The 22,699-nt window shown below is 45.7% G+C and overlaps 1 protein-coding gene across 5 annotated transcripts in view; it reads left to right on the forward strand.

Annotated features, from left to right (window-relative positions):
- Positions 1 to 260: 260 nt before the first annotated feature.
- Positions 261 to 22,699, forward strand: part of LOC147272424 (diacylglycerol kinase zeta-like) — an 81,964-nt gene continuing 59,525 nt past the window's right edge. Inside the window, exons 1-13 of one of the 5 annotated variants that reach the window (XM_086215583.1) lie at positions 3,545 to 3,649; positions 12,573 to 13,780; positions 16,480 to 16,588; positions 17,725 to 17,820; positions 18,958 to 19,035; positions 19,480 to 19,542; positions 20,723 to 20,779; positions 21,126 to 21,194; positions 21,298 to 21,369; positions 21,463 to 21,579; positions 21,667 to 21,738; positions 22,164 to 22,262; positions 22,581 to 22,663. In XM_086215583.1, coding sequence (XP_086071709.1) covers positions 12,774 to 13,780; positions 16,480 to 16,588; positions 17,725 to 17,820; positions 18,958 to 19,035; positions 19,480 to 19,542; positions 20,723 to 20,779; positions 21,126 to 21,194; positions 21,298 to 21,369; positions 21,463 to 21,579; positions 21,667 to 21,738; positions 22,164 to 22,262; positions 22,581 to 22,663 — 1,922 coding nt within the window. In that variant the 5' untranslated portion in view covers positions 3,545 to 3,649; positions 12,573 to 12,773. Of the gene's footprint in view, positions 1,745 to 3,544; positions 3,650 to 12,572; positions 13,781 to 16,479; positions 16,589 to 17,724; positions 17,821 to 18,957; positions 19,036 to 19,479; positions 19,543 to 20,722; positions 20,780 to 21,125; positions 21,195 to 21,297; positions 21,580 to 21,666; positions 21,739 to 22,163; positions 22,263 to 22,580; positions 22,664 to 22,699 lie in introns of those variants that run through there. The other 4 variants (XM_086215424.1, XM_086215664.1, XM_086215742.1 and 1 more) reach the window with 4 other exon arrangements.

Consider the following 22,699-nt stretch of genomic DNA (forward strand, 5'->3'; position numbering starts at 1 on the left):
CCGTCATAAAAACATGAACACGAACTCATGAGTTGAATAAAATGCACATTTGGATTGTCAGCTCTCTTCAGCCTGTGCCACACATTAAACATGTAAGATCGTTTCAACGGTAAAGTTAAAAAAAACAAAACAAAAAAACAAAAACAAGAATATGGAAAAATCTGAAGTGAGCAGCAGGAGTTTCAATCAGGCATGTAACTGGGCAGCTAACAGGCAAGACTTGATTGTTGTCATTATCCACTTCCTGGTTTTTAGCCGGGCGGGTAGTGTAGGATCAGTGTGTGTTCATGAAACTGTGTGCGGAGCGGCGTGTGCGCGTGTATGTGTGCGTGTGTGTGTGCACGCGCGGGTTGCTAAATGTATGTCAAGTGTCGGCCTCACGGGGAGCGTAATTAAAACTCAGCACGAAACTAGAGAAGAGGAGAAAGGAGGAGGAGGAGGAGGAAGAGGAGAAAGGAGGAAGAGGAGCAAAGAGTCTGAACTTCTAAACGAAGGAAGAAGACAGAGAGCAGGAAGACAGAGGTGTGGACAGGCTCAGAAGAAGCAGAGAGGAACCCAGGTAGTACTGCAGTAGTACTGCTTCTACTACTGCTGCTACTACTGAGGAGTAGACATGGAGAGGAATGCTTGGAAGGATTATCTCTCCCCCAGGACTCAACACTAATCCCTCTCTCTCTCTCTACACACACACACACACACACACACCTTGTCTGTCTTATAGAGAGACCTTTGGCATGTGGATTATTGACTTTGTAGCCTCTGCTGGGCAGCCATATTTGAAGTCCTAGAACAGTTTGGGTATGTTTTGTATGACTACTGAATACTACTTTGTTTAAACATGCATCTTGTAGTATTTGTCAGTTCTAGGTGAGTCTTACTCTGACAGTAAATACCGCCACTACTCTACCAGAATACCTTTTTGTAGGTTACTTTCAAAAAGTACGGTGAAAGAGAGTACATTTACACAGTGCTACTTCCTGTGCACGCCAGATTTTTTTTCTCTTTTCTTCTAAAAGTGTCGCTTGGAAGCTGCCGGGGCTCACTGAGTCTTTGTCCCACCAGATTTCCCCCGTTAAAGCAGCTGGGTCAAAGATCCTCACCCATTAGGTGACCAGGGACTGTAAGAGCCCCCCCCCACACACACACACACACCTCCAACCTGCTTGATTTCACGGTGTTTTAAGGAAAATTGAATGGACACGTCACTGCTTTCATAGAGGGCCTGAGTGAGCTGCAGGCAGGAGGAATTTAATGGATGGCATTCCTCTGAGCATTCCTTTGGGAATATTTGGAATACTTCAGAGAGTGTTTGAAGTCCTCCTATGGGAGTGTTGGACTACACAGGGGAAATCTGGAGTACATTCAGATAACATCAGGAAACAGGACTTCATCAAGACCAGCGAGAGGCCCAGAGGCCACGTGGCTCGTGTCCCTGAACGCCGCGGGGCATGAGACCGCAGGACTTGACGTCTGGGATGGATCTTGAGCCGGGAGCGGACACGGATGACAGTCACAGGATGGAGCCCCGCGGAAGCGCTCCTACGGACGGAGAGACTGAAAGAGAAGGTGGAGGTTTACTATATGTTCAAGACAGAGGTGGCGAACTGAGCTCCGCGTCCTCCTCCTCCTCCTGCTCCCTCCCTCCAGCCTCCTCCTACTTCACGACAAATTACACGGATGAAGAAAAGGAGATGCTTCCCGGCTGCTCCAAGTCATTCACAGGACTCAAACTCTTCACCAGGAGGTAAGACTTGAGTGACCGAATGAGTGTAAGACTTCGCACTGACCAGCAGGCGGCGCCGTTGCCTCATAGTCGAAGCTAACGCGGCACTTCCTGTCCCGATGAGACTCAATGTGACAGATGTGATGTACTTATGTCACACTGACAAGTCACAGCTGCATCCAAACATAATCTATGTACGCACACACACACACACACACACACTGCTGGACTGGACATTTCTGATAAGGAAGAAATCCCAACCTTCACACACAAACCGCATCTACATCAGAACACACACTATGATAAGGTGGACTTCACACATTCTGGAAAGAATACAGGTTTTTCTAGCCAGCGCTATTTCCTGTTGTCCTGGTGAGTCACTGCAGGATTATATTCCTTCTGTGTGTGTGTGTGTGTTTAGGTGTGAGTGACTGTGTGTGTGTGTGTGTAACCTTGCTAGTGGGTCACTAGTCATCATGTATACGGGGGGTGGGGGGGGGGGGCCTGATTCCCACGGCAACAGGGGCTGTAGTTGTCATGCCGACAGAAACAAGGATGACAGCAGCGCCTTCCAGCTTTGCTCGACACAGCTGATACGGGGGTGACGGCGTAGCCCGAGCGGCTCATTGGGATTGCCTGGTGCCCGTCTCCTGGACCACACTGTAACTGTGTATCTGAGTAGAATCATAGTGACACGCAGAACCCATTAGAACGTTCTAAGATACATTAACTGCCGACCTGACTGATGAGCACCAGCGATACAACCAGGGTCCTGCTCATTAAGCTGCTGACCCAACGCTGGTTTTGAAGCTGGACTCATGTCGTATTGGCTTTTCTTGCTGGTGTATCTTGAGTAAAGTTTCCCCAGATAAGGATTGGCTAAATTTGGCCCACGTCAGAGCCAGAAGTGCCAAATGAAGCCAAAACGAGGCCCAAAGGTGGCCCAAACGAGGCCCAAAGGTGGCCCAAACGAGGCCCAAAGGTGGCCCAAACGAGGCCCAAAGGTGGCCCAAACGAGGCCCAAAGGTGGCCCAAACGAGGCCCAAAGGTGGCCCAAACGAGGCCCAAATGTCACAGCTATCCGGGTCGTGTTTAAACCGTCAGAACGAGCGGAATTGTCCTTTTGAAGTGTTAAACACAACTTATCGTAAAACCAGAGAGGTGGTGGGTTGACACTAACATTTGGAGGACACAAAAAAATGGTAATATGTTACGTATTTTGTATTTAAACATTCATTTTGGAACGGAACCGGCCGATTCTCACAAGTACTTCAAGTATCAAAAGTAAAACTATTCATTCTATAGAAAGATCAATGTAGACCTATTTATCATATATTTATTGATGATTGGTGATGATGAACGATGATTACGCGTGAGCAGCATTTTTATGCGGCTAAAGAGCTAATTCGATGCTAACTTCTTCTGCCAAAAACGGATGGTGTGCAGTATGTTTCAGCACATTAGCAATTTATTGCTCACTGTGGTTTTGACAGGAAACAGCAACTTGGTGATTCACTCCCCAGATATGGAAATTTGTTTATTAATGGCAAGAAGTTTTTCAAATATTTGATAGTCTGGAAGCAGTTGTGGCCTTAAGACTGTCAAGGTGCAGTGCTCAACTCGCTCGTGTTGGAAGGACACATATCCTCTTTTTTTTTCTGTGTGTGTGTGTGTGTGTGTGTGTGTTGGACAGTTTTGCACTCAGCTTGTCAAGGAAGTACAAGTTTATTTTTGTCCTCTCTCAGGCTCTTGATATCTCTCCACCCCTCACACCCCACCCCTCTCTTTCTTTCTCTCTCTCTCTCTCTCTCTCTCTCTCTCACTCCCCATTAGCGGTCACTATAGTGGAAGGTTTAGTGTGAGCTTCTGCTGATAAACAGATGAGAGATAGGAGGGGAAGAATGAATGGATAGTCTCCTTTTTCAGGTTGGCTTATAATTTACCATTTCTATTTTTAGAATGTTCACGGTATGACAACTGTTTATTCAACACTGTAGAAATGTAGAGTATGAATATTGCAACACCGTTTACTTGCTTGAGTAGCTTTTCTATGCGCGTGGGTTTGAATGAAGAAAGTGTTATTAGTAGTTTGGCCTGGAATTCTGCTAAACTAAACTCAGGGATGCTAATGGCTCGATGCAGTGCTGTGTTCTTATGCGTTGTCAGTCAAACCAAACACAAAGATAAAGATGTGGATGTAAAAGAACCGGGCCAACTATGACGCACCGGTCCGTTCACCCCTAGAGGTTCATTTGTGTTTCGAAGCTCCATTGACTGAAGTTGGATTCATTGTAAATTTCTCGATTCTTTGTACTGGCACCTGAAAATAAATGTCTGATTATTATTATTATTATTATTATTATTATTATTATTATTATTATTATTATTATTATTATTATTCCACTCAACTTTATTACAAAAGTGATTTTCAGTAACTTTTTAGGAACTTCATTTTTTTCTATAAAAGGGCAGAACTGTTAGTAACATCAAGTTAAAAAAAAACACACGTGCTATTTTCTGTTTGCTTTTTTACTTAATTTTTTTTACCTTTTTTTAAATTATTCAGCAGAGTTCAGCGGGAGCCACGCTCTCTCTAACAACGTGCCTTTTCACACCGTTCGGCACCCACTCACACCCGGAGACCCCTCAGTGTGTGAACTATGACCCGCGGGTTTTAAAACGCGCACGAAGAAAGCAGACAGTAACTTTTGCTTTGCAAGGAATGACAGAATCCTGGCGCTTTATTAGAGCGAGCAGAGCGTCAGAGAGACTCCAGGAGTTCCACACCTCCGGCCTGTGACACGCTGTCAGCAGGGGTCAATTGTAGTAGAACTGTTGGTCCATGTGCCTGGGTGGCCCTTCTTGAGAATGACGGACCACAAGGAGGTTTTTTTCCCCCCCAAAACCTTGAAAGAAGCACTCAAGCCACTTGGGGGGGGCTCTTTAGTTTTGTTAATGGATGTAACTAATGCTTTTGATCACAAGATCCACTTGAACACTATTTGAGTCTCTGACACGGCCCTAAACAGCTCCAAGTCCTAGACTGTAGCTGCACATGGGGAAGTGAAAGGTGTCCAACAGGGGTCCGTTCTTGGAGCTCAATTAATGCTCCTGCTGGCAGATGTACTCAAACATTTGTACCGTCTTACTGTGTGTATGAAGATGATTTGCAGATATACAGTTTACAGCCGTGCTGCCAAACAGTTACGGTTCCGTTGACTCTGGGGATTTTTTTTTTTATCAGTAGCTGGATGTGCCGAAACTTCCTGGAGTTAAATGAGGACAAGACAAAGGCCGTGAGCTTACCGCCTGCCTCCCAGGGCCCGGCACTGACACGCTAATGGAGGCCCAGCCGGTACTGCTGGAGTTACCCCCCCACCCCAACCCCCATAACAGCTGCCACCACCTCTTGTGTTCACATTGTAACTCAAGTAAGAGTTTCACAGAATCCTGTGAAATGAGCTGGATCCATGTGTGGTTATCCTGTGGCAGCCATACTGCATTATTGTCTCCTCCCCCAATCTTAAATATCTCACTCACGTTGCTTCATGTTGCTTTGCATACGTTGTTCTTGTGGATTACTGATTTTTATAAGAAATTGTTCATATCTTAGCATCTTGTAAGATACAGTGGCGAAGAAGGAGGAGGGGTGGTTGAATGATGATACGGCGATGCTGCATTCATCTGATGTTGTCCTCAACCTTACAAAACACAATAAAACGGGCAGAAAACATAAAACAGAACAGTTGTCTACAATGTAAGTTAAAACTAGATCTGAATACGCAATCGTCATCAGCGTAAAAAGGAGTATAGCCGTTGAAATAAGATCAGACTGAACATGTTAACCTGAAATGATGCGTCTGAAGAGAGGATGTAGAGATGGGGTGCGAATCAATATCGCGGAAGAAGTGGGGGGCCGACCGTGACAGTCAAGCTCGTTGTTGGTTTGATGGCAGATGAGAGGGAGGATGTGCCGGTGATGAAGGACAAGTAGCTGCAGGGTTGCGAGGGGAGGGGGTCCCTTCAGAGCGAGAAGCAGAATCTTGAAGATATTTACCGGGAGCACATCAGCAGGTATCTGATTTATGGAGGGAGCTCTGGTGGCGATACCAACAGCTGGCTTGCGGACCAGTCTCAGTATAGGAAGACGCTTATGGGAAAGGAGAAGAGTCACGATAGCGGACGCAGGAAGCGACCAGAGCTGAGGGAGAATCCTGGGAGTTGTTGGCAATGACTGAATACAGTTATTATTGCAGAGGTGGAAGCATGCTCGCCAAATATTAATGATCAGATGCACTTCAGTTTATGCGGGAATGTTATGTGTGACATTCAACCAAGAGAACCCTCCTGTTTTGACTAAAAACAGCCACTCATCTCCATCGGTGTTTTGTATATATTTGGATACGGGTCACTGTTACTCATATCTGGAGTCTCAGCCCAGTAGCAGAACTCCACTTTGCAGTCCGTGCATTTGCATAGCGCTCCACTATTTTTCGTGTAAATATTTAACCCAACAGCAGAGCTCTGGAAAGTCTCGCACACTTCTGCTGACAAAACCCTCGTTCCACCTGAGCCGGTTGCTTAACACTGAAACGCAATTTATGATAAATATGCCAACAGGCCTTTATTGAGAAGCCTGATATTTATTTAATGGTTTGATCTGGTGTTGTGGCTGGCTAGTCTGGCTACAGCTCTGCCAGGCTGGGGTGGGTGTAAGAATGTTCAAGCTGCTTCGGTTTTGAGGCAAACACCGAACTGGACCAGTGTGATGAATTTTTTTTAATGTGGTATGTCTTTTTCAAAATGTTACTTTTTCGGTGGAACACAGAGTTCTTTTACAGCAATGCCCTGAGTTCACAGTTAAAGTACAGAGATGTACAATGTAGCGACAATTTTATTAACGCTTTCATGGCAAAAAAAAAAAAAAAATGAATCAAATCAGACAAGAATGATACGGAGCAATAAAAAAAACTATCATGGCAACAATTTAAACTCTTAAAAGGGTGTACAGCAAAAACAGTAACATACAAGAAACTGAATAGAAACATAAATTCCAATTGTGTACAATTCTGCAAATGCAAGTACACACCGTTCAGCGTTTAATGGTGCTACGACTGCGTACGTAAATACAATATAAGCATAATTACTGGCTGTTAATGCCATGATTGTTATGATAAGCAAGATTGGATCCTGGACAATACACCTAGTTTTATTGTCTCCTTCTTTGCAAGCTCAAGAATATGAGTTTTGAAAGTGTGCTCAGCGTCAGGCCAGATGTGCAGCTATTTGTCGTCTGCAACACTGTCAATTTGGGCTATATTCAGTGAATAAATACTGTAGGCCTAAGAATCGCACTCTCCTGACCTTGTGAAAGATGCAAATGTGGTCATAGATTCATTTAAAATGAAAAAATCAATGACTGGTAGATGGGGGATGGATGGCTATCGCCGTTGCCACCCTGGAAATGTCACAACGCCATTGCAGGGATCTTATGCAGAGACAGACATCCATTCACATCTACAGGCAATTTAGAGTCCTCATTTAACCTGATGAGGATGCTTTTGGCATGTGGGGGGACGCCAGAGTACCTGGAGAGAACCCACACAGACACAGGGAGAACATGGAAGCTTAGCACGGAAATGAAAGGCCCCGGCGGATTCAAACCAAGAACCTTCTCGGTGTGAGGGGACAGTGCTGACCACCGCGTCGCCACCGTGGAAAAACAGTGGGCCTAAACTTGAACTTTGCGGAACACCACTTTTATTCCTAAAACCCCTGACTTCAATCCCGCAGCTTTTTGGAGAGCATGCTAGCAGTGAAATAGTCCTAACACACATTTGAAGATGCTTCATTAAAACCCAACCATGGCAACTCATGCAGAAGTACTGCTGCGTTTCACACAGTGGCTCAGGAGAGGAAGCTCCGTTCAGAGGCGATAGCTTGTTTAGCTATCAGCGATAGGCAGGGAGATGGCTGATATGAATGAGGGATTTATTCTGTTGGTTTTTTACGTCTCAATGTTGCCAAAATCTGGGCACAGTCATTGAGATATGCGTTTGACGATATTGTTGGAGAGAGGGAAGTGGCATCTCCTTGCCCCCGCTGCTGCACTGGTTCTTAGTGAGAAGAAGGCTTGAAACTTAAGACGGTGCAACCAGTCTAGCAGGTTGGACTAAGATGGACTAAGTTGCCCAGTTTTGACCCATTCAGATGAAGCCCAGTTGTAAAACTGTCTTATCCCTGAACTTAATGTTAATCTGGACATGGAAGCTGTGATATGGATTTACATACATCCTGATAAAAGGACCATTGAGCTGATACAGTACACTCTGATGCTACCATACCAGCTGTCCATCAAATTTTACAATGTACTATCAATTCACCGCTCCTGTCTTGTTTCAGCCCTGGATTACTTATTCCAGTTCTTATCAAGGAGTTCAATCCAGTTGATAGTTTATATTTCTGGAACCGGAGAAATTATATAGTCCTTCCTCTGTTATTCCAAAAAATGTACGTAACTGTGCTGCCATGCAAATATGCTCTCAAGAGGGTAATGTTTCATTACTGAGTATTCTCATCTCACATCTTCCTCACTCTCCCCCGTTATGGTCGGGGATTATCAATGTAGAAAGAGGCTGTTGCGTAACGGTAACACACACCCCACACACACGCACGCAGACACACTGTGAGGAAAAGCACATAGTCAAAGGAGGAGGGTGACAGAGGGAGGGAGGGATCATGGGAAAGCAATTTAAACAATAGGAAAGGCAGATTATTGGCAATATCATTTACTTAGCGGTAGCGGGATGTAGTTAAAGGAATCTCTTGGGAGAAATTTGATATATTATTCATAACTTTATCTTCACTCATGAGCAGACACATAAATATAATAATGGTTGTGTCCTTGTTATCTTAGAATGAGCCCCTTCTATCCACATGAGGTGCGGGTTGCCAATCAGCCATGTTGGATGGACAAACTGATACCTTCGTGTTTGATTCTTGTTTCTACCAGTTGTGTCGGACTGTTGGATGACAGTTGCTCATCACGGCGACAAAGATCGGCATAGGGTTTACGAAGAACAGATGCGACGGATGCCTCCTGCTCCCGTATATACTGTGCACATAAGACACGCTCGCGCGTACTCACCTGGCACAGGAGGAGGTCCTTTAGGACTGTTCACTTCTCCGGAAATGAAATGCGTGCGCCACTGAAAAAGCAACACGCAGAGTCCTGGTGCCACGTGAGCTTTGAAGGAAATTACACCAGGCTCTCTGATTGGTTTGATTGATGTCACGCCTGAAACCCTCTTGTGATTAATGAGGTGTTTAATGACGGCCTTTCTGCCCCGTGCGTTGCGCTCTGAATATACGCCCTCCAAGCACCGAAACGAAGCTGAACCCACAGCGCGCACATAGGGCCATCCGTCAACACCCTGGTACGACAGACCACTCTAATAGTGCCCTTGATGTTAAAAGAGGAACCCAGCCGATGTTATAAATAGCCATCAGAATTTGGTTCCCGTTTGAAGACTAAATTTGGGGTTAATAAGTCCTAAGAACGCATTTCTGTCTAAGAACATTTCATAAGTGAAGCCCATGTAAGAAGGATAGAGGTTCGGTGATTGACTTTGAGTAATCGGTGCTGGAAAAACTGGGTATCAGGGATAAAATATAATCCAGACTCAACTTCTGGCTCTATATTTAGAAGGTGACAATGCATTAAACTCATGCAGAACCTCCTGCGGTGGCCTGATAGTACGTACGGAAGACCACGCGACTCATCCATGTGTTGCTGGCAGAATTCCCTATTTGGTGGGTTTTTTTGTTCGTTTACCAGACTGCTGAATGTGCGTTATTAGTCCACCGATCTCCATGCTGGAGCCCCGCTGACCCCGGTGTGCTTGTATCTGGGTAAGCTGAGACAGACTTGTTCCCAGAAGCTCAGCAACAACCACTCAATCAATATCTGTGCTCAGGTTTTCTCCCACTCTGCCAAGCAAGCAGACTCTTTTTGTGGCTTCTGTCTTGTAACAGTCTCCCACCTTGATCGCAGGTAGATTCACCTCTTACTGCTCTTCCAGCGAGGTCAGCATGAGTGGCTAGAACTCCTTTGTTTGAAAGCGAATCGAAAACGTGTCCGTGACCCCGCTTTTAAAGGAGAGCGATCTTGAAATCCTCACTTATTCGATTGTTAAGAGAAAAACGGACATTTATATTTGATGATCTTGCATCACACGTGACCAGGCTGTCAGCTACAGAGTGTGGTTTCAAAGAAAATGAGTCATCACTGTTAAAACTTTGACATTTCTCGCCTTTTTAATGTCAGCAGTGGGATTGGGTGAGGTTTCAGGGCTCGTGTTTCTCTGCAGCAGGACTTCCTGTTAGATGGTACGGTTGTTTCAGTAGCAGCGTTATCAAAGTGGGAAACGGTGCTGTTCATGTCTGGTTTCTTATTTGATATATTCAGTTTTACACACGCCGGCAGCAGCAGCGGCAAAGCAATGAGCGCACTGCATGTCAGTTTTCTGTCGGAGTCTCATCCGACGTTCTCGGGCTGGTTTGCGGTGGTGTGGTCTGCTGTACGACCCGATTCTGACTCCGTTATTCTGCTACTTCTAAGTTCCGTTATGAAATTAGAGACATATACAAACTACCGTGGGCAAAATTGGCATCTATAGGTATTTATTCTACACAATAAAGCTGCTCTGTGTTTCACTTTGGATTGGAACAAAACAGACTCAACTCCCTTTGCAACTTTTTGTTTAGTTTTCAGTGACGTTGAGGAGGTTCAGCTGGTCAGGATGGGCTCTTTGTGGTTTTTTTAAGCAGTGATCCTGAACCTTTTTGGGTCGTAGTCTCTTAGAATAATCAAGTCCGTGCTTGTGTTCCTAACTGCTCCTTGCCAGCAGACTGAGTAATGAATTCCATTTTTGCCTCGGCTAGATTTATAGAAGTAACTGGACCATCACAGTCAACATGTGTACTACATGTGTACATGTACAAAGAAAACATTCTCATATGACGGTGGTAACTGGGCCTATAAATGTGTAAAAATACAACTCTACAGCCTTGTAGTTCCACAGGTTTTGGATTATTCTACACTGACATGAAACACCTGGAAAAAATAATCTGAAAATGTGAAGGAAAAAAACTTCATTTCATTTTCTTTTATGCGCTTTGGTAGCAGATAGATTTTTTTTTTGATGAAAACCAAAAAAATCTTAGACCTTAGGCTATGGAAGAGGATGTTTACCAAACTGTGAATTATATATTTAAAAAAAAAAAACGTAATAAGTCACTACACCGAAGTTATGCTGGCGTCTCACCGGGGCGTAAAGGTAGAGCAGCTCGTATGTTATCAGGTTAACCGCTATCTTAACAGTATTGACTCAACAAAACCCGCCATGTTAGGGGCCGTTTGTTCTGAGTTCTAAGGAGATGAAGGACGGGGAACTGAAGAGCGTTATTCTCGAAAACTAGGAGGTTTGTTAGAACGACACCAAACGAAACAACAAAGCAACGAAGCACGTGTGTCTTTGCGATCCACGTATCGTGAGCCACGACAGCTCGATGGAATAAAACAGAAGCAGGTTTACGCGAGACGTACTTTTGTGTCTCAGTGAGACAACGCACCGTCGCATTTCGCTAATTCTTCAAATTCCTGGGAAGGCGAAACTATATTTGCTTCGAGGCGTACGCGACGAGGCTTGATGGAGGCTTGTGTGGAGACGTGGGAGTGGTGTGGCGCTGTTCTGAACGCTGCACATGAAAGTCGAAGCAGTTGCCAGGCGTGTGTCTTCAGATACTGACATCAGTAGAGACGGTCGGGGAGTCATTACTTCCTGTGTTGTTTACCTTATCAGACCTCCTTTTTCAAGCATGAGGAAGGAACTGTTGACTTCTTATCAACTTAAGAAACTGCCCGGCCAAAAATGGCAGTGAACAATTGCCGACTTGCCAAGAAGCGACATTGTCAATTATTTGGCGTCGTGTTGTTGTCTGTGACGCACTTGGTCCAGGAGTCACTCGACCAGCCTCAAACCTTTTCCTTTCTCAGGAAAATATCTGAGTTTTCAGCTGCTAAATACTCCACCATGTTCATAAGCTCGTCATCTACTTTGTCTGTCCGCCGTTTGGTGTTGAGTAGGCAGTGAACAGATTTATCAGAGCCTTTTCAGCTTCCCGATGCCACTCTGAACCAGGTTGATGCAGCTGAAAAGAGGACATGTGCCAAAAACTGGGAGCAATTATTAGTAGGGATTTAGACCGACTTCATACCCCTGTCCCTCTGGATAGAAACCCACTGGCACGCATTGTTTTATCTCTTACTGCCGGCATACAACTTTCTTGTTTTAAAGAAAATAAGCAAGTTGAAAAAGCTGAATCCAAAAAGTACATGGACCCCCGCCCCCCCCCCCCCCTTTTTTTTTGTCCCCGTTCTTGTCCTTGTCTGCATCACCCTTTACAGGTATACCGGTTATCGAAGTGTCTCTCAAATTTAAGTGGCGCTCCTGTTTCTGTGTCAGCGCAGGGCCAGGCAGCCTTCCACGACGCCCCCGCAAGCGTGACTGCAAAATAGGAAGTAAATGAATTCATCATAAAATGAACAAAACAGCACTGCATCAGAGATCCATTTACCTTGTTGAAGTCATGGTTAAATTATTTATAATGGGAACCGTTGACTTACTGAATTTGCTGGAAAGAGCAATTACAAGATTTGATTTTGTCTGTCATGATTGAGTATTTTGTACAAAGGAACTATTGGTAGTGTCAATGTTATACTGATGTCATCATTTTTGGAACTGCACCGAGGGGTCGGATTTACAGAACAGCGTATTTGCCCCTTCAGCATTTCCGAAGGAAGACTGGATCGAAGGAAAGGAGGCGGACCAATGGGTGACCAGAAGAAGCTGGACAATCATCTTAACCTTAACCATCACCTGTCACGTCGTCTGAATTGATATTTAACCTTTTTGGGTTTTTTTGTTTTTTTTTTGACCGGGAAAAGACACTGCTATGTTCAAGGGAATATTACAAATCAGATGACCCCATGGATTTCTTTTTCCAGCGTCGTTTCCGTCGAAAGCAGAAAAGACAAAAGCATTCTGCTGATGTCTGCCATCCTGGTCCTGCTTTTCAGGCTAGTAAAGCCAGGAGGCGCTCTAGTGCCGGCCTGCCCTCTGTAGCGTTATTACAGAGTAGACGGTCCTCTATAGGTTTACCGCCGGTTTGTTCTGACCATCACAGGCGACCGAGTGTCGGTGCTCTGGTGGCCAGCGGACAAAGACGGCAGTCCGTCATAGAGCTGGGAGTAACAAACTCCAGCGAACCAGATGAAGGCGGAGGAAGAGGAGCTGAGAGACCAGACGGAGCCGTCAAGACAGGAGGGAGGGCTTTTCGGTATAAACCTCACCATGCTCGCCGTTCCCCCACCACCTTCTCTCATGGACATCGAGGGCTAGCAGTGCGATACCGACGCCCATCGAAAGTCAAATCCATTGAACCTCATTTACTTGGATCCTCAATGTTGCTCGCAAGCGTCGTCCAGTTTGGCCGAGGAGCGAAAGAGAAGCAAGAGGACGAATCGGATGTCTCGCTGTGCTCCTGCTCTGAGTTCGACGGAGATGAACGGAGTAGTGAGGAAGGGGAGAACAAAAGTAGAGCAATTGAAGATCCGAGACTCTCCCAAGAAATCGGTACGGTGACCAGTAAAGCCCGCCCTTTGCTCCGCCCTCCACGCTGTCTGAGACGCAACTCTTCGCATCTCCTTCCACCAGACTCCATCTACCACACTATTGAAGGAGGTTCTGGAGTCTATCCTAGAAGATCTAGTCAAGTTCCCTGGACTCTACAAAAACCGATCCACACATCCACCACCAGCATCAGTCTGGGTCAGATGGCCTCAGCGGGTCCCAGGTCTGATCCTGAAGCTTCAGGAACTGATGCGCCCTCCTCCTCTGGGTCTACCCTCCATAAAAGCTGTTCCTCACCGCTGGGGGGGCCTGAGGGAATGATATACTATGATCCTTATCTGGACACATGGGAGAACTTCCTGTCGTATGTAACACACACACACACACACACACACACACAAAAAACCTCTGAGTCTGAGACAAGGGAGCTGGACGCTCATCAAACTTAAATCATTGCTGTGGATTATTTCTGCACTTCTCTTAGTAGTTCTGGTCTTTCCTTGCAAAAAAACGTACTGAGCAACGAGATGAAATCTGGTTTTGATCTTTGACCGCTTCCGTGAGTGAGAAAACCATAATGTGCGTGGTTCTGGTCTTGTGTTCACATGTTGCCTCTCCCCAGTGTTTATTCAGGGGTCTTTGCTGACAGTGATTCAGGGTTGTCACATGGTGTTGTCACATGGTGTTGTGAGTGGTTCTGACCCTGTAGGAGAGTCTGACCGGAATGGTTCTGGTGATGTTTTAGCGCATTTGATTCGTTTCAGACGTCTTCCAAGAAAAAGGAGCAAATTCCAAATGAAGGACACGTCAATGTTGGCTCGTTAATGTGCCTTTTCGGGGGGCGGGGGGGGGGATCAGCCTGTGATTTCAGTGGTGGAGTCCAAACTTTCATAACACAGCTTTTTAATCAGTGACATATGACTGTTATTTATTTTTACTGCTCCAAATAGATAAGGACTGATATTTGATACAAACATCAGACTTGGCTGTGACTACGCATGTGGATGACGACAAGAAAGTCTTGTTCCACATAAGAAGCAGGCCTGTCAGTCAGCTGATGGCCGTTGCCGTGGATATTCGTTGTCCGCACGCTGTGTGATGACCCTTCGACCTTTCCCTGGGCATTCCCAACGGGCAAAACATTCGAACCAAACACAAAAGATATGTGTGTTTTATGTGCTTGCAGGCAGATATTCTTGAAGGTCCTTAGAACATTCCGGGTCCCATGAGGGTTAAATATTTCTGCTCTGAAAGGCATTATGGTAGTTCTTCCAGTACAGCTGTTAACATCTGGCCACTCACTCTCTGCTTTGTTTCAGAAATCGATTTGCTGTACAGTGAGTTTGTTCCCATTTCTTGTTTTTACACATTGGAACTCAGCATGTGTCAGCCAGAACGTGTTTCAGGCATTACGCGTTTCGGACCCCGTAACCCAGTCCAGACTGTAATTCAAGATCTGTTTCAGATCCAGTGAAACTTTCAGGATGGTCTAAACCGGGCCCCTACCATTTTTGGGTTTCGATGTTTAAATTAGGGCCTGATTTTGGAACCTGATCCTGATTTTTAGAGCAGAAAAAAAATCAATTATATGTGCGACCGATTTAAAGAATTTCTACGCTGGACTGAAAAGAGGTGATTTCTGTGTTCATTGTGCACCAGTTTCGTCGACAGATAGGAGCCTAATTTTTAACTGAACAAAGACCTTACTTTATGATAAGATATTTTACAACTGCTGACCATGAATAAGAAAAATATTACATTAAACATCAGTATGGTCATTTCCAGTAAACTGATGATCAGAGAGTCGTATCAAGGCCCTGGAGCGCTCTCTGCTGGATACATTACGTCACGCCATCTTGAAATCACAACAGGCAGTTTTTTTTCCTGCATTTCACGTGCTTTAAATATTAATGTAATACTGGCATAGTGGGAAAAATGCATCTGGGATTGCCTGTGATAGGCGGGTAGGGGCCCGTGTATCAGCCGGCATATTTGTCGATGTCTCAATTTCCTGCAGCCATATTGGATTATAAATTTCTACAAATCTTTCAATATGGCCTTCATGCTGTCATAGAGTTTGTGTGCAATGATATTTATCACTATCCGTAGCCCCGAGAGGTGGTGGACTAGCGGTCTGAAGACGAGCATGGTACCTTTGCTGGATATCCTTGGCAGTGGTGACACACCACATCAAATGAATGGAAAAGTTCAGAGGCTAGATTGATTGACATCCGCCAACATGGTATGCGTCTTCCTCTTCCTCTCGTGACCCTCACGAACAAGTCAACTTCAGCTCCAGATACCAGGAAACACGTTCCGACCGCGTACCATAACAACTACTGTGTACAGGAAGTGAGCTGGGTGTTGAAACCAATTCTACACAGTGGCCAAACCGTGTAATTACAAATATGACGTAAGTCACACGGCTCATCATCACAATTTGACTCATTCGGTCGTGTCTGGCGGAGCTGCAGGACCGAAGCATCTTCTCTTGACGGTGTCTGACTTGTTGCTAGCCGAGTTAAAAAAAAAAAAGGTACAAACCTGACACTGTTGTGCACTACGGCCCATTATGCTGAACCTACAATCCTAAAGATTCAAGTCCTGGTTGATTCGTCTGTAGTTTCTGGTGGTTACAGACGGTGCTATTTAATACGAATTCTTGCATCAACGCAAATGCGTCATTCTGACATTTACAAGTTTGGCGTGATGAGAAACGTGTGACCTCCAAACTGGGCAGAGGACAATCGTGCTACACACACTGTGCGTATACAACTCTTTATTTATTTATTTTTGTTCTCATCTTTGGTTACAACAAGTAACAGGAAGGCATTTTTTATGAAACTCTATATATCTTTAATTGTAGCTGTAAGATTAGACGTTCGAGTAAAGATCCTCCATTACCAGCTGCCTGACAGCTCAGTCGAATTATCTCCACAACTCGCGACGGCGTGAAAGATTGGTAGCGTCCCTGCCTCCTCTCTTATCTGTCAGCTTTCATTGTCCGGAGGATAAAAGCAGCAGTCATGATTTCTCTTCCTCTGTTTTCTTGTGTGTTTCCAGAAAAGCGATAGCCAAGTCTGGCCTGCGACATCTGCCCTGTGAGCCCAGCACGTCATCTCTGAATAGAGCAGACCCAGAGGAGAATATCCGCAGCTCCGTGGACTGGACTGTGAGTCGGAGTATCAGTGTGACACAACTGAGCTTGAGGACGCGCACACACACACACACACACACACACACACACACACACACACACACAAACAAACTGTGCAAAACTCCTCCTCAGGCCTCGTCTTTACAACTGCAGATATCACACAGTTTAACACTCATCTTGTGTGTCTTCTTGTTTTGCTAATGAAACCACCAGAGGGCACATATCACCTCCTTTTTCATTAAAAAAAGACTTTTTAAAGAATGTAAAACTTCTAGCAGATGTTCCCAGATAAAGATTAATGTTTGGCCAAAATTTGGCCCACATCAGAGATAGAAGTGCCAAACGAGGCACAGATGAGGCTCAAACTTGGCTCAAACAAGGCCCAAATGAGGCTCAAATGAGGCCCAAATGGGGCTCAAACGAGGCCCAAACGGGGCTCAAACATGGCCCAAATGAGGTCCAAACAAGGCCCAAAGCGAGGACCAAACATGCCCAAAACGAGGCCCAAACGTGGCTCAAGCATGGCCTAAATGAGGCTCAAACGAGGCACAAACGTGGCTCAAACGAGGCCCAAAACGAGGACCAAACAACCCAAAATGAGGCCCAAATGTGGCTCGAGCAAGGCCGAAACATTGCTCAAACATGCCCAAAACGAGGCCCAAACATGCTCAAAATGTGGCCCAGACGAGACCCAAATGTGGCCCTAACAAGGCCCAAACATGGCCTTAACTTGGCCCAAATGTGGCCCAAACATGACCAAAATGTAGCCCTATCAAGGCCCAATCGTGGCCCAAATTTGGTTATCTGGGTTGTTTTCAACATATTGACACAACACTTATCTAATAGGCTCTGGATTTATTAGTATAAGGGGCCCCTCTGCTAATTCGCTATGCTCTCTCTAGATTGCATAAACATTAACATAAACCAGCTGCACTCGTGTTTCCTATATTTGCGCCCTGTTAGTACGCAGAAGCTGCAGAAATAGTCACTTCCTGCCATGCTTATTCGGGGTTATGACCTCATGCAAAAGTTGCTGTGTAAATCCGTTGTTGTGACTCATAATGCCGATCTTAGAAGTTCTTCACGTGATTTCACAATCACAGCAAGTGACTTTTAACCTTTCGCACCTATGTGTCTGTCTCTCTCTGCAGGAATCGGCAGTGTACGGTGACCATATTTGGTTTGAGACCAACGTGTCTGGAGATTACTGCTACGTCGGAGAACAGCACTGTGTTGCCAGAGCGCTGGTACGTATCGTGTTCGTTCGTACGCAGCGTGTTTGGGTAAGATGGACCTGCGTGTGCCAAATGTTCACCGTCAGTAAAATCTCCCTTCAATCCGTGTAATAACTGACACATCACATAGATGAACCGCAGCTGCCAGTGACGGCGATGCGTGACGCTTTTAATGTGTTGTTTTGGGGGAGACGCAGGCCTATTAAAGCAGGGTTAGGGTCAAAGGTAAAGGTCAGGATCCGGACTCATTGTTGGAGTCACTTGTAAACGAACCAGACTTGTGACCTGTAGGTGTCTCCAGGTAAACAGGGCGACATTTTAAACTTAACAGATATCAGTTCACCCGCTGCTTCTTTTGTTCTTTGTCACGTCACAAATGTTGTGAAAATTAACTTGACGTTCATTTCTAGAGCAGAAATCCCCAAAAAATCCTCCACAAAAAGTATAAATAAGGACTAAAACTTGTGTCTGTACGTGCAACCGAAGTGAAGGTTTTTGGCTCTGAATGAAAAGTATGGTGGAAAAAGTCTCTATGAAGTTTTTAGACCACAAAATGATATTTTAGACGTCAGCACAAAGGGGAAAATTATGTTTTGTGTGTCAGGTTTTCTAAAAAAATGTGCATTTAAATAAGACATTTTTGAATCGAATGTGAAATCAAGACACCTTGGAGCAGAAGCTTTAAGTTCCAGACATGGTTCTGAGTACAAGGACGCCGATGTGCAACGTTCCACTCGGTTAATAACAACATCACACGTTATTGTTGCACTGTGACACCCGGTCACACAGAGCCGTGACTCATGGTCATGTTATATTTTTACTCATGCCAGCTCGTATCACGTTCATACACATGAGAAGTCTGTCATATCGAGCGCGCACACACGCGCGCGCGCGCCCACGCCCACAGATACATCATTGTGTAGGTCACACACCAGCTTGTCATCCCTGGGAGTCCCTGACTAGTCTAGGACTGACCTCTGGTGGTTGGAGACGGTACTACGGCTGCAGATTCTCCTCATTCAGCTCATGAAATTGCTGTCAATCAAAATATGCATTGTTCAATCTTTGAAAATGTGATTTTATTTTTTTTTGGTTAAAGAAAAATTCAATTTCAAAACGAACTGTTTTCTCTTTTCCTTCTCCCCACAGCAAAAATCAGTCACGCGAAGAAAGTGCGCCGCCTGCAAGATCGTGGCCCACACCATCTGCATAGAACAGCTGGAGAAGGTAACTCCTCCGAAACCTCCGCAGCACCTCCACCCGAGCGGGACGGAGCCTACAATCCGAATAAGTCCACCCTTTTTTAAAAACCGGCCCTAAGGAGACCAGAAACCGTAGCGACGCGGCTGTGAAAACGCACGGCTTGAGAAAGGTTGAGAGAGAAAGCTTAAAGAGGGTTACTTAAACCGCCGTTCGCCGGGGGACAAAAGGTGATGCAGGTAAAAATAACAAAAACAACAAAAAAAAAACAAAAAACGAAAGAAGGATTAAACTTTAAGTCCTCGAGGATGAGTTTGACATCGGAGAGAAGTAAAAAGAAGGATTAGTCTAAACCCTCATCTCCAAATTCTCTTTATGAACACAGTTTATTTGGAACGGAGGATAGCACATTCAAAAAAATAAGAATTAAAAAAAAAAAAATGATGTCATCCCTCTTGTCTTGACCTGCAGTTTCCCAGCTCTAGGGCCCTTCTGCTGGACGCCGCCCCGCCCCTCAATGACCCCAACTTTAGAGTGAGATACATCAAACTCCTGCTTTCACTCCTTCCTCCTGGTCTCTAACCTTTTGAAATCATCGAGTCAAATAATCAGGGCTGGTGTTTGGAACTCTCTCCAATCCTCTCATCACGGTGCCGGCACACGACGGGCAGCACACATGTACGCCGGTGTGCGGGGGAGAAGTGAAAAAAGCGTCTTTACGGGGGGATGCGGAAGTGCGTCGCCGACTCTCTGAAAACTCTAACCTCGCATCCGCGTGAAAAGGTTGCTGCTTTTTTTTTTTTTTTTTTTTTCCCCCCCTTCGCCCGTCCTGGTTAAATTTAGCGGAACCTCGTCGGAATCGATCGAATTCCATCATTGATCATCAGCGAATCGTTAAAGGCCGCGAGGATCTCTGGCTCCTCCCTGAGGTCCGGTCGCCAGTCTGGACGCAGGAAACAGCAGATTAAAAAAAGAAGAAGAACAGTGACCTTTGACCTCTCAGGTCACGGCTCATGGACGTCTCGGGGGGAGGAGAGAGAAATCAGATCTGTTTTGACTTTTTCGCAGCAGCTGGGTTTTTTTTTTTTTTGCACTTCCCTGTTTTAAGGGTTCACTTGAAGAAGCTCCGGCTTTTGTTGTGTTATTTGCGTTGTGTGTGTTTTTTGTTGTTGTTGTTTTGTTTGTTTTTTTACACTTTTTTGCGTGTCGCCTCGATCGTAGCTTTCGGAATTTGGATTTTTCCCACGCTTTTGTTGCCCTCGGGAGTCACCGTGTTTGTTTCGGTGTGCCAACGGGAAATAACCTTTAAATCGTAGAACGCCGTGTTTCGTTGCGTCCTCTTCATTTTTCCTCATCATGTATGCGGTGATAAGGGAACGTGTGTGTTGTTGCTTCGTGCTGCTCGGATTTTAAACCGGAATTTCCCCGGAATGAACAATAATCTGCAATCTGGTCGAGGAATCGTGAGTTAAAGGCTCCATCGCTTCTTCAGAACCAAACAGAGTAAATTAGTTCTTTACTGTCTTCCCTCGAGAGTTTGAGGTCTGAACTTCTCTCGCCGGACAACTTTTTCTCCTCAAACTCCGCCGACCTCACCCTGGCTGATCATGATTAACCGTCTAACCTGAACGTTTCCTCTTCTCTTCCTCCTCCTAATCCCTCAGAGTGTCTTATTCCACGTGTGCTGTGTATTTACCCGTGTTCTGTCCTCCAGATTAATTTCAGATGTAAACCGTCTTTCAGGGAATCCGTCTCCAGGAACGTTCGAGAGGTGAGTCCCGGCTTCCTGTTGACGAGGGTAAACTTCCGATCTAATTTATGAGATGAACCCTACTTCTGATGGCTGCCGTTAGCTACTGTTACCCTCTTCAGCTGCTAGTTGAAGCCTGGTGTTAGCATCAGAGAGGCTAGTGTCCGATTAACCTCCTGACACCTCCGGCTTCTGTCCTGTAAGTCAAATAACTGAGCCAAGTTTCCCCTCTCGGGGTCTTGTGCCGCTGTAGCCAATCGCCAGGCGATCCGGACGATCAGCGGGCTAGATAATCCTGGAATGTTGTGTAGGAGGGGCTAGCGATCGCTTCTTGTCATGTGTGTTTTCGTGGTGTGTGTGTTTGCAGCCCAATGTGGTGCATCATCACTGGGTCCATCGGAGGAGGCAGGAGGGCAAATGCAAACAATGTGGGAAGGTGGGTGACGCGAAGGCGTTTTTTTGTTGGCGTTTTTTTTCTGTCGACTTCACACGTGTGTTGTTTTGAATCCCCGTCGCATCACAACGCGTGTGTCCATCAGGGCTTCCAGCAGAAGTTTGCGTTCCACAGCAAAGAGATCGTGGCCATCAGCTGCTCCTGGTGCAAACAGGCCGTGAGTAGGTCTGGAGGCTTCGGCGCCGTCCATACCAACTCTCATCTTTTCATTCCTTCTAATATCTTTTTGTTCTCATCGTCTCCGTTTCAGTACCACAACAAGGTTTCCTGCTTCATGCTGCAGCAGATCGAGGAGGCTTGTCCGATAGGAGCTCACGCCGCCCTCATAGTTCCGCCCACCTGGATCATTCGGGTCCGACGTTATCAGGTACCCGATTGACTTCCCGCTTGCCTTTTTAAATCTCCCTCAGCAGAGACGCCAATGCTGACGCTGCAACACATTTTCATCTTTCAGTCTTCGATGAAGTCCAGTAAGAAGAAGAAGAGGACGTCCTTCAAGAGGAAGAGCAGCAAGAAAGGAGCCGAGGTCAGTCGCCCACACGCCATGCGACCGCCGTTATTAATATGAACCCGCCGCAGCGGGTTAGGGAGCACACGTTCTCAGGAGCTACGATTTCATCACCAAATTTCCTCACAATCCGATCCTTCTTTTGAGAGATTCTGATCTCACACACACACACACGCACGCACACACACACCATGGTGGAGGTACACGTGTTTTTCTGGGTTGAAGAAAGTAAAAAAAACTTGAAAATCAGCGGAGGAAGGCTTAGAAACTTCTCCACCTTTGGGGCCTTTCTGATCATTCAGCCCGTCCGGGGTGTTATGCTTTGAGAAGCTCCTCAGTCAATCAGGAGCTTCTCGCGGAGGCCTGAACGCTCATGAGTCTCCTCCTGTCAATGATGTCATCAGTGTTGTTTTGTTTGTTGTTGTTGTCGTTCTCTCCCACAGGAAGGACGACAGTGGAAGCCTTTCGTAATTCGACCCATCCCCTCACCGCTCATGAAACCGCTGGTGGTGTTTGTTAACCCCAAGAGTGGGGGAAACCAGGTGAACGTGCGCGCGCACACACACACACACACACACACACACACTGGTTAAACCCTCCATTCAGAGAGTTTCACCACCATTTATATTTATAATCTATTAATGTGATTCAGGTCATTTAATTCATCAAATTATTTGACACGAGGGCTCAGAATATGACGGCACTTGCTTCTCGTGTCCCAGGACCCCACCCCCACCCCCCCAGACACTGTATTTAATGTCAAAGGTGACTTTGGAAGGATTGGTCTTCATTTCAGATGTGAAACATTTGGGTTTGAGTGTCTTAAAATCTCACCGGAGCCTCGTTTCTTTATCCGACAGGGTGCAAAGATCCTTCAGTCCTTCATGTGGTATCTGAACCCCAGACAGGTGTTTGACCTGAGCCAAGGAGGACCGAAGGAGGGGTAAACGCACCTGAACGTCTCAATAACCTCACACAC

Source organism: Aulostomus chinensis, chromosome 1 (assembly GCF_037954235.1).
Source record: "Aulostomus chinensis isolate RoL2024-O1b breed Wild chromosome 1, RoL_Achi_v1.0, whole genome shotgun sequence".
NCBI lineage: Eukaryota > Metazoa > Chordata > Actinopteri > Syngnathiformes > Aulostomidae > Aulostomus > Aulostomus chinensis.